At 45.4% G+C, this 12329-nt stretch overlaps 1 protein-coding gene across 1 annotated transcript in view; it reads right to left on the bottom strand.

Moving 5' to 3' along the window:
- Positions 1-515: 515 nt before the first annotated feature.
- Positions 516-12329, bottom strand: part of Tcerg1l (transcription elongation regulator 1 like) — a 178514-nt gene continuing 166700 nt past the window's right edge. The window contains exons 10-12 of the mRNA XM_021168870.2: positions 9810-9899; positions 4941-5059; positions 516-1366 (exon numbers count right to left, since the gene is read on the bottom strand). Coding sequence (XP_021024529.1) covers positions 1210-1366; positions 4941-5059; positions 9810-9899 — 366 coding nt within the window. The 3' untranslated portion in view covers positions 516-1209. The remainder of the gene's footprint in view (positions 1367-4940; positions 5060-9809; positions 9900-12329) is intronic.

Below are 12329 nucleotides of genomic sequence, written 5' to 3'. Positions count from 1 at the left end.
CCTAGGCTCTGGGGTGAAATTCCACCAAGGTTTTTTTACCAGCATGCCCATACTTGACTTCTCTGCCTCTCACCAAGTCAGGTTGTACCACAGCCATGGTCAAAGGCCTCTGTTCAGATAGGGAATAGCTGTTCTGACTAGATCTGTCATTAGTTTCTGGACCTAGACCTCATAACCTCAGACACCTGTGGCATTACAATTCTTTCTCTAAAAAGTCCTGTTAAAGTCACAGGGTGGTCTCCAGTTACGACTGTTCACTGGCACATTGACTTGGCACCAGTCCCTCCAAAGCCTTACTGGAAAGCTTATCATCTCCAAGGTCGGGGTCAGTTAGGCTATAGATCCACTGCTATAGGGAGTCAGGGTCTGGTCCAGTGCCCTGACATGGCAAGGCATGCACTTACCTCATCTGCCATCTTTTGAAACTGGAAGTCTTTATTTGATTCATTTTTGCTGCCCAAGACAGTGAGGCATGCCTCAGTCAGAAAACATGCTGGTTTAAAATATTTATTGGTTAAAAAAAATGTAAAATTTTTATACAAAGATGATGAGAAAAATCTCATGCAAACTCTGGGCATACAATAAAAATAACTCAAATAGTAATATGATGATTTTGTACAAAATAATTCTTCTTAAGAAGGACCTCTGACAGCCAGCATGGCTCCCTTCTCCTGGCCGGGATACACCTTCAGAGAAGCCAGTCACTCTTTGTCACCTGCAGGTGATCACGATTCACAAGGGTGTCAAATGTCCGGTTGTCACTGTGATGAATAATGGAACCCATTTCTACTACTCAGGAAACAAGGGGCCTTGATCTAGGAACACCACGGGAGGCCTGCACAAAAGGGGGTGATTCACAAAACTCTCGGGAAGCTCTAGACAGTCCTGTGGAGTGGAGGCAACACCTCGAGGCGATTATCCGCATTTCCTGCTGCTGCTTTGCCACAGACCTGCAGTGGGTTTGTAATTTGTGTATATTACAAGTAATTTGCATAATTAAAACACTTAAAGACTCGACATCTCATGGCAATTAGAAATGCATCAAACGGGGAACAATGTACAAAAGAGGGAGCTTCAATATGAAACAGTAATTCTCTGAGAACACCTGCATCCCGGCTGCCTGGAATGGGCAGAGCAGCCGGCCACTGCCACCTAAGTCCCTCCAAGCGCACACTCAGCTACCTGCTGTCATATCTTGTTTGCACGGACTCATCTCATCTTCCGGAGCCTTAGTCTGTTTTCCTTGTCCCGTTTTTTTAGGATAAGTATGAACTGGTTGAAAAAGTGCTCCTGATCCTTTCGCTTCTGAACAAGACGAAACCTCTGATCCCGGCCGTGTTTCTCTGCAAACTCTTTAAATGTGGTCCTGAAAGATAAAGAAAGTTATTTCTGTGACATCTTCCCAGAGAATGAGTCCTGTTTTACTTCAGCATGACAAGCAAGCTCCCAGGGACAGAACCTCTACAGGCCAATGGGCTTTGAGGGCCTGGGTTCTGCAGGGCTGCGACCTGACTCCACTTACATATCTCTGGTCTCGGGAGGCCTAATCTCTGTTGCTGGTGTAGCCACAAAAGCTTCTGCTCTCACCGAGCCTCCTCCTGCTACAGGACTCCACATGTACTGGAGCTGTGCAGCAAAGAAAGCCTTCCCTCTTTTCTTCTCCTAGTTGGTACCCACTCTTTCTTGGGAGCCCTTGGCTATTTGGGGAATCTAGTGTCCTCTAGAGACCCAGAGAGTTCTGAGGCAGTCTTTTGGGTCCCTTGACATGGAATTTAATTAGACCCTCCTGAACTGGGTAGAGACACCACTGTCAGCTTGGCTCTTTTAGTCTCTGATGACATTGAGAGTCTAACCATGGCTGGCAGGTAGGGAGTTCTTGGTTCTCCTCCTGTTACAGAAAACCTCCTGTTGCCAAACCAGGGATCTTCAGGAGGCAACCATAGAGCCCACCACTACCTGATTGTGGAGACAGCCCTATCAATCCTAGGAGCTTAACGGGTCATAATAGTGCCAGGTCTTTGGAGCAATGTCAGAACCTTTAGAAGCAGTGGTCCCAACCTGCCCAGATCCTGAATGGAGCTTCCAGGAATGTCAGCTATGGAGTGGCCAAGAGCCCAGGATCTGGCACTAGCCAATCAGCCTTCCTCCCAGCCACAGCTTTGCTATGCCTGTCACCCAGCATCCCCATTGTGGAGGATGGTTGGCTCTGAGACTCAGTGTGCATAGGAAATCACTCTTCGCTCAGGAAACCCTTGCCGTTCTTGCTCATTATCTTTATAGAGAAGTTTACATTTCCTCCACACAGCCAATTACCGTGTTAAATTATTGCAGCTTACAGCCTTTTATGGACAAAAGACAAGCATATAGAGACATGGTTGTTAAAAGGGTGGTCCTAGATTTGGTTCTTCATCGTCCCCTTTCTTTTTGCATCCAGCTGCCAGCTGCCTGCTCTGCCTACAGGGGCATTTCCTTGATGGGTCCTCTGAAAGGAACGCTTCTTCCTCTGGTTTCCCTCGTCTTCACTTCTGTCCTTCCTCCTCCATCTCCTCAGCCCTGCTTCTTCCTCTGGTTGTTGCAGCTACGGCTAGCATTACACTTCTGTTAAGGCCTCTTCCAGGTTGACAGGCAAGAAGGAGGAGGAAAAATGACAGCCTAGTGTGCCTCAGCCACATAGAGGGGTGGATCTAGCTTTCTGCTGGCTCCAGGGAGCTCAAGAAGTCACTGAAGTGACTACCATGCACCTGTGGCCATGCCCTGATGGACAAAGATGGCACCAACATTCACTGTGCATCCCTAGGTGACCACATCCAAGCAGAGAGGTATGTGCACTAGGCTATGAGACTGGTCCATGGATACTGTTCTCACCAGGGATCTGAGACAGATCACCAGGGTCAGCTTGAACAACAACCAAGAGTACTAGAGACTGGAGTAGCTACTGCTGAAAACACCCTAAGGAGCCTGAGCTAACTCCACCATCTTACCCCAAGACTGAGCTGTCTACATATTGGGAGGGCAAGGTGATAGTGAGGGAGGAGAGAAGAAACTTCTAAGGGCAGATCTGTCTACATTTAAGATTATAAACAGCTTTGTAATTATGAAAGTAATACATGCCAAGGATGTTTTATAATATTTTAATATGTTCCACTGAAGTAAGCATTTCAGTGTCTGTGTGTTTCCTGTAAGTCACACTGCATCCTTTAAACATGCAATAACATTTACCTACAGCATAGCTGAAGAGGAAATCTAATATTAAATAGGGATGTGTTTAAGCCTATTTGATTTCTCTCACTCATGGTTTGTGGTGTGTGTGTGTGTGTATGTGTGTGTGTGTGTGTGTGTGTGTGTGTGTGTGTGTGTGTGTGTGTGGTGGGGATGTACATGTGATGTGTGTATATAATGGAGTATATGTGTAAGGAAGAATAGGTGATGGTATGTATGGTGTGTGTATATGTTTGTTGTGGGATTTGTGAATATGTAATGTATATGTGGTGGGGTGTGTGTGATAGATCTATGTATGTGTGGTAGATTGTGTGGGTGGTATATGTAATATGGAGGGTGCATGATGGAATGAGATGTGTGTATATATGTGTGTTGTGGGGTTATGGTATGTGTGTCTGTGTGATGTGTGTCTGTGTGTTGAGATGTATATGTGATACATATATAATGGGGTTTATGGTATGTGTGTGTAATGAGAAATAAGTGATATATATATGTATATACATATATATATACATATATATGTTTGTTGAGGGCTGTATGAGTATGTGATGTGTGTGGTGGTGGTGGTGGTGTGTGTATGTGTGTGTGCGTGCATGTGTGCTGTGGGGTATAGTGTGTGTATATGATGAGGGATGTATTTGACATTTGAGGTGTGTATATAATTTGTGTAATGGGTGTATATTTGTGAGTTCTATGTGAGGTTTTTCTTCAGCTTGCTCAGTTCAATCTATATCCCCCTCTGTCTTCATGACACTGTGGGACTTCAGGCTTGCCACTAGCATCTTACCAATAAGAGTAGCAAGGGTGTCCTATGCTTGTCAAGGAGTAAGGGCCATATGGCAGGGCCATGTGCTGTCTCTTCTGTCACTTACTGAGGTCAGTATGATTGCTTCCATTCAGATGAGATCATAAAAACACAGGGATATCCAGCACCTTATCCCTGGGCCAGGCCATGCCAGAACTTAATCAATGTTCCAGAACCAGCTGCGATCTCCTCACTCCATCCCTGTCTCCCCCTCATGACCACTCCTGGGTAGATGCAGAGGTCAGAACTGGGCCCAGTACTCAAGGCTCTTTGACTGGAAGCCACTTTTTCAGATGACCAGACACCTGTTTTCTTCTTCCTTAGCATGTCCTGAGGTCCAAGCTGCACACACTTGTTCTAATTCAGAAAGTCCTCCAGGCAGGAAGAGTGATTTGTGGAGTGTCATGCAGCCAGTATTAGCTGTGCACTACGGAAACCCAAGTCTTCACAGAAAGGATCGACTAATATACTCTCTGAATATAATAATGCTAGCTATCATTTAAAATAAAAAATATCTAGGCTGGAGCGTTGTTGCCACAGTTAAGAGTGCTTACTAACCAAACATAAGGACTTGTGTTTGGTCCTAGGTAGTAAGCCAGATGTGGTCATGCTCACTCCTATAATCTGCCCCTGAGAAGACAGAGGCAGGAGGATCATTAGATTGCAGAGTCAGGCTTTTGCTAACCTGTTGAACTTTGCAGCAGAAACACAATCACTATGGTGGATTTACTTAGTATATCAAATTGTCTGATGGACTGAGAAGTACCAGGTTCCCAAAGGGCTTCTGTTGATAACAGGTCTTTCCCGTAAATATTTCAATGTCTTTGAAATATTGTTATATATACATGAAGTAAGTTCTGCAGTAATGACACATTTCTGAACCCAGAAAGCACCTGGCATATGTCTCCCTTCATACCTGGGTGACACTTTAGATTCTTCTAGAAGTTTCTTGAACTCTTCTTTGGCTAGCAGCAATTTACTTTTCCTTTCCTTGTATTCCTCTTTGATTCTTGTCTTGACAAACTGCTCGAATATCTTAAAACAAATGCATGGAAGCACAGAAGAAAAATCATCAGGAAACTGAATATTAGAAATTAAACCTTGGCCAAAGACAGCACAGAAGCCCAGCATCTGAGGAAGGTGGTTCTTTGTCATGGCTACAGGATCTGTAAGCAAAGCTCCCCTGCCCACAAAACCAAGACCTCTCAGTAACACAGCCTTGGATGGCCCAGCGTGCTCCCTCCACACGGGTGGCACTTCCAGAACAATCCGCAATCAGCCTAGCTTAGGGTCTTGAAGTGGATTTGGAAAGCTCTGTTGTGCCCTGGAAGCTGGGAGCCCCTTTGTCTGCACTCCCCCCCCCCCCCCCGCAGTTTGAACTCTGAATGATTGATGTTCACAGGACACATGACCTACCTGCACTCATATCATTGTTAAAGTGGCTTAATCTGCTATACTGACATCTATGGTTCCGTACTCAGCCTCTGAATCTCTAAAAATGGCATGAACTTGTAGACATAAAGAACTCTGGCATCTCTGAGTCCCACACTCTAGTTTCCAGCAAATCTCATGTCTACATGTGGAACCCAGGGACAAGAAGAAGGTTCAGGATGTATGAGGGGCCTCTCTCAAGGATGTCAAGTAGTATCTAGATGGTACCAGCGATCAGGGTAGAGATTACAAAGGAGGAAACCTGACCCAAAGTGTATTTCGAATAACCAATTAGTAAACCCTGTTCCAAGTCTAGGGCATGAAAATACTGTCTGGTGTGCATTGAGTATTCAGCACTCCAGAGCAGGCTGTTTTCTCTTGGAAACCAGGTACCGCACAGGACTACGGAACCTCTCTCCGCTCCATCCCATAGAATGTTCTCTCATTGCTGTTGCTTGTTTGTTTCCCTTGTTTCACACAGGGTGTCATGCATTCTAGGCTGACTTTGAACATGATGCCTTGGGCTTCAGATCCTCCTGCCTCCACCTCCTGAGTGTGACGATTGCAAGTGTATGCCGCCGTGTCTGGCTTATGCAGTGCTAGGGATGTCATCCAGGACTTCATGTTTTCTGGGCAAGCATTCTGTCAACTGAGTTACATGCACAGCCTCAATGCTCTCCCTTTGTCAGAGGGAGGAAGGCTACTCATTGCTCTACCATTAGAAAACTTGTGACTTGCAGACCATAAAGTCAAGGAAGAAGGACAAAGCTGATGCTATCCAAGCATCCAGAACACTAAAAAAAATAAACAGAAGATCATTTAAATATTTATGTAAACATAAACAAAACCATCAATAAAAACCATCACAGCTCTGTATCAATCCATGCAGATCTGAGAGGTATTGACTGGTCCCCAGCAGCCCTGCCAGCCCTGTGGGGGAAGGGGAAGTGATGGCTCATTCAAAACAACCATTGCCTCTATCCAGTGCTATCTTACTGTTTCATATCTTCCTGTTTTGTTTCTGATATGTGAAGAGGGGGAAACAAGTGTCATAATATGTTGTCCTTGGTGGCCTGGAACTCTTGGTCCCCTTGCTTCAGCTTCCTGATGCCCTTGTCTTCGATCTATTCTTTAATAGTGAACCTCTTACAGGATGTTATGCAGGAAAGAGTACTTGCCTCCAGAGGCCTCTGCAGCGCTAACGTGAAATATTCACGAGTACAACTTAAATTTTGACTGTGTGCACACACATTTAAGTAAGAATATGATTGGGTTATTTTACCTTCAAGGCAAATAGTGAAGTGTGCTCTCCAGTAGTCCTCTAATTTAAACAGAGAGAAGAAGCAAATGCAGGGCTGTTAGCCAAATAAAGGCGAGTGGTTCCATCATCAGCTAAGTTTTGCTCTATTAATTTTAAATGTGGGCAGAAAGGCTGGCTGGCTTTGGGGTCAGAGCGTATGAGAAATGCCGATCTACCTCCCTGCCTAGGACCGTTTATCCACCTAATCAAATGATTCCTCTTTTCCTCTCCTTTTCCTGCATTGCTTTATGTAAGCTGTCATAACTCAACGTAGCAGGTATATTTCCCCTCTAACAAATTACACCAGTTTTACCCAAATTGGAGCACGACTTTTTAAAAGAGAGCACTGGCCGTTATCTCGTTTTCTGTGGACTCTGGTGTAATAAAATGAAACACTTCTCGTTACCATAGAAACTGGACTGATTAGCGCTCCCCGGGCCTGGCTCTCTGTTTAGGTTCACTCCATCTCCTTTGCAGCCTGGATAACTTCACACCAGGAGCCTTAGCTTTCCCCTGTGAAAAGGCTGCCATGGGAGGGCTCTGCAGATTCTATCAGATGCTTGCTCTCCACTCCATTTGTAATCTGGACTGTGCTTTCTGAAAGAGGCCCCAGGCACTGCTCCTTCTCTCATGCTGTTGCTGTGCCACTGGTCATACAACTGCAGCAGGGATGAGCATTGGACCAGGATGTTCTCTGGAGGGCCTGGTTCATGAAGACCACGAGGCTGGCTCCCTTTCCTTTGCTGCACATTAAGATAGAACTGACATCTCCCTTGGTGATTTCACAGGGACATCTGAAATTTTTTGACTAAACAGTAGACTCTTGGTGTAAGAGGTTTAAAGTTGCAGAAGAATATGCCTAGGCAAGTGTTGACTACCCAACCAAGGACAATCACAGGCTGGCTTCTCAGGCTGGCATCTGCCCCCTCTAACCAGGGTCTCTGGCAGCCCAGTCTCTCCAGTTTCCTGGGCTGATCTGATGCAGTAGGCTCTGCCCTTAGACACCAGGAAGTGGATGATGGTTAGTGATGTCCAGCCCATGAACCAGCTCCTTCCTACCTCAGTCCTTGCTCTCCTAGACCTGTTAAGAGCTGTCACTTAAGCATCAAACTGAAGTTGTCGGAAGACCTCGTACTAAACATGGCTTTTCTTTTAGCTTCTTCTGAAATGATGCTAGTCTCTAAAACATAACAATGGCATGCAGAAAACAACTGGTCACATACCAAGAAGAAGGCGAAAACACCTCCTAAACAAAAATGACTATTTGCTAAAGCACAGCCTATTTATTTATAGGATGGCTTAACACGTTAACTGTTTCTAATGACTTCACACACAAGGCGAGCCTGCCTTGGGAGCTCACAGCCTCTTATGGTGTAGATGACCTTTCTTTCCTACAAAGAACAATTGAACTTTTCGCTTTTTAATAATGCAACAAAATGGTGAAATCGTATCAATTATTAAAATCTACAGTTTTCTTTAGGTACAGAAGAATGCACATGGAGCCCAAACTCAGCTCACTGTTGCAATGTGGGCTTAGTGTCCTTGCAGAAGCTCCGTGAAAAGAATCCGTTTCACGATTATGAAAGACAGAGTTGGAGATTCTAGGTGGCTTAGTTCAAGATACTCCTTGGCGGGGCTGGAGAGATGGCTCAGCGGTTAAGAGCATCGACTGCTCTTCCAAAGGTCCTGAGTTCAAATCCCAGCCACCACATGGTGGCTCACAACCATCCGTAACGAGATCTGATGCCCTCTTCTGGAGTGTCTGAAGACAGCTACAGTATACTTACATATAATAAACAAATAAATCTTAAAAAAAAAAAAGATAATCCTTGGCTCCCCAGCCCCATACCCTGCCTGACAGTGGAAGAGATTTTAGTTAAGGAGTAGGAGAGATAAAGTGTCCCTAGCTGGCTGAGACCGCTTGGGGGCTGCAGGCCAGGCCACAGAGGTATAGGAAGCCCTACATTAGGCTGGTCTTAGCAGACTTTCAGCTGCTATTTTAAAATTAATAGCTAACAGACCTCTTTCTATTCTTTAGGTAGATTAGATTTTATGGCACTTTACAGATTTATAGAAAATGTCGAAGAATGTTGCGGAAAGGTCTCACACCCGTTTCCACGTGTCTTTTTTAAATTAATTATTTTATTTATTTACATTCCAAATGTTGCCTCCCTCCTGGTTCCCCCTCCCAGAGTTCTTCACCCCATCCCTCATCCCTGTTGCAGTGTCTGCTTATAGCCAGCGACAGAGTCAATCTAAAATTGCGCTCTCTTATGATTTCTCCTGATCCCAGTGAGATTCTGCAGCTCACACATCAGTAGGTCCCTGGACATCCCTGAAGACAACCCCTTCTCTCTGCTAACTCTGAAGCTCCTCCCATCTTTGCAGTTACTTCCTGGCTGAGCATACATGAGGTCAGAGGCAGGGGAGTGACAGGGCCACAAGAGGAGTCTGGCCAGCTCAGTGATTACAAGTATAGCACTCTGACCTTAAAACTCCTCCTACCTGCATTCTGCTCCACAGCCCCAGCTAAGGGTAGGTGTCCTCAGCCTCTCCCAGGCTACCTCCAGCATACCCTCCTGCCTCCCTGTCATCCCTCTGTCTACATGACCTGGAAAGGCAGAGCTGGCTCTGTGAACTTCTTCACAAATAAGCCTGAGCAGATCCCTGGCAAGCCATTCCTCTGAAGAGCCGGGTAGAACCCACTCCAGCCCAGCCCTGACCTTGTCTGGCACCTGTTTTCTAGAACAGTCTCATTTACTTCCTTTGACTCTGATCTCTGGACACTCCTGGTTTTCCTATGACAGCATAGCACTTTAGGTGGAGTGGTGTGTTCAACACACTGAGTGCAGCATTTGGAATGGGGTTGATGCTCCAAGCTTTGCAATTTGATCTTAGAGTCCTTCCCTGCAGGGATCACAACCAGACAGGAGGACAGAACAGGTCCAGGCATGAGACTCTCCTGTACCTCCAAGCTCTCAGACTGGCAGCAGACCAAACTCACAGCCTTTCAGCTCTGTCTCTAGTTACCGTCTTACCTGCCTCCAGCATTACCTGTTTTCGTTCCTCCGAGTTTAGCAGGAGATATCGTGGGTCAAACACAATTTTATGCAATTCTTTCTCCCAAGTAGAAAACGCTGACACCTGGAGAAAGATATTCAATAGGGCTGCCGTTAGCATCCGGTTCTGAGGCTGGAGTGCACTGAAATGATCAACAGGGTGTTTTGGGTTTTGGTTTTGACTTTTTAAGGCAGCATTAAGGTACAGTGGATTCAGGGAGGTGCCCTTGTATAAGTAGGCGGGATACATCAAACACACCATGAAAATTAATATGAAAAATATGAGGAAATTCAATTTCCAGATGTACGGTACTACTACTTCTTCTGTCATCTTCCAGAGCCCTCCCACGATCCATGCTGCCTGCAGGATGGGAAGGAGGCATTTCAACGCGGCATCTTGAATGCTGAGTAGATTCTTCTAGATGTTCTCAGAGCCCTGCAGGCCAGGCCACAGAGGTGTAGGAAGCCCTGCAATAGGCTGGTTTTAGCAGACTTTCAGCTGATATTTTAAAATTAATAGCTAACAGTCTTCTTTCTATTCTTTAGGTAGGTTATCTGTTATGGCACTTTATAGATTTATAGAAAATGTTGAAGAATATTGCAGAAAGGTCTCATACCCTCTTCCATGTGTCTTTTTAAAAATTAATTATTTTATTTATCTATATTTGAAATGTTGCCTCTCTCCTGGTCCCCCCCCCCCAGAGTTCTTCACTCCATCCCTTTTGCCTCTTAAGAGGGTGTTCCCTCCCCATACCCCCACATCTCCCCAACTGTATTTTATCACTGAAATCCAATATCAGTGAACTTGGTGTGGTACCATAAAAAATTATTCCACTATTTTGAATAAAACCCCCTGATTATTTGGATTTTTTAATTGCTTAATTACTTTATTTCTTTACATCCCAAATATTGTCCCCCTCCCACTACCCCCTCAAAGAGTTCTTCCCCCATCTTCATTCTCCTTTACCTCTGAGAGGGTAGCCTTCTAGATATCCCACCCCCGGGACATCAAGTCTCTACAGGACTAGGCATATCCTATCCCACTGAGGCCAGACAAGGAAGCTCTCTGCTACATATGTGCCTGGGCCTCAGACCAGCCTGTGTATTCTCTTTGGTAAGTGGCTCAGTCTTTGGAGGCCCCAGGAGTCCAGGTTAGTCTATGCTGTTAGTCTTCCCATGGGGTTGCTATCACCTTTAGTTCGTTTAATCCTTCCCTTAATTCTTTCATAGGGGTCTCAGACCCCCATCCAGTGCTTGGCTATGAGTATCTGCATCTGTCTCAGGCAGCTGCTGAGTAGAGCCTGTCCAGCCATGCTAGGCTCCTGCCATGCATGTCCTTTTGGGTCTGGGTTATCTCACTCAGGATGATATTTTCTAGTCCCATCCAACTATCTCAAATTTTTTTTCTGATCTAGAATTTCATGGTACACGGAGTCTCATGTCTGCTAAGGTCCCTCTACACTGGGTCATTTTCTCAGATTCTCCTTGTTTCTGATTACCTTGGTCCTTGGCAGATGTGTTGCTCTGGCTTTTTATAGAACTCCTTCAGCATGGAGGATGACCACAGAGCCAACATGCCACTTCAGTACATCATATCCTGAGTGTACACCATCCTTGTGGTTCACTAATGATGGGGACTCAGGGCCCAGGCTGAGGCACATGCCCAGTGTTCCTTGGATAGGTAGGTCATTTCTATATACTTTGCACACTACATTTTGGCAGAAGCCGTGTGTACCTCCAATATAGGAGGTCATATTATGCCTCTATGGGTGATTTGGAATCCTTCTGGTAGAATATCCTTCCATCTCTCACAGTCACTTCTTTATTTTGCCCTTCTTTATAGCTGTGAGCACACATCAATGTACATTCATCTCCTCAGTAAGTATCCTGCGCTACTTCTGTTGTTGCCCAGCTATCTCAAATCCAGTTCTCTAGAGGTCTGTGGTTGGGCTCCAGTCTCTACATCTCTGCTGAGTTCATATCCTGCCTTGAAGGCACTACCTCACTTGCTGGCTTTTCCAGGGCTCCAGGTTCCTCTGTACACTGTGGGCCTTAGCCCTCCAATCAGCTGACTTCTCAGAAGCCCTGGTTTTCTTAATGAGAGGACAGAAATAGAAGCCAACACCTCGGCATCGGCACATCACCACTGTGAAGCTCTTGCCTCCAGATTCTCAGCTGATAAACAAGGGAACGTTTAAGTCATTTAAAAATAATTTGTTCATTTAAAAACATTGACTTAATATCGACTCTGCCTTGGCCCCATGCTGTGTGCTAAGAATGAAGAGAAAGTAAATCAAGGCCCTGGTATGAAAAAGTCCCCGATCTTGTGTAACACAGGTGATGGGAACTAAGAGGTTCTCAAGGACCATTCTGATGTAAGGATACTTACCCAGGCTTAGGGAGGGGCTTAGGAGGATGCTCTAGGATGGGCTGTGCATTGTGGTAAAGGCGAGCATTTATGAGCTCTAGAGAAGGCAGGGATTAAAGGGACTGTTCAGGCCTGGGGTGAAAGAGC

This window comes from Mus caroli, unplaced genomic scaffold (genome assembly GCF_978045245.1).
Source record: "Mus caroli unplaced genomic scaffold, Mus_caroli_1 scaffold_8, whole genome shotgun sequence".
Classification (NCBI taxonomy): Eukaryota; Metazoa; Chordata; class Mammalia; order Rodentia; family Muridae; genus Mus; species Mus caroli.
This window is presented reverse-complemented; position numbering and strand designations above follow the sequence as displayed.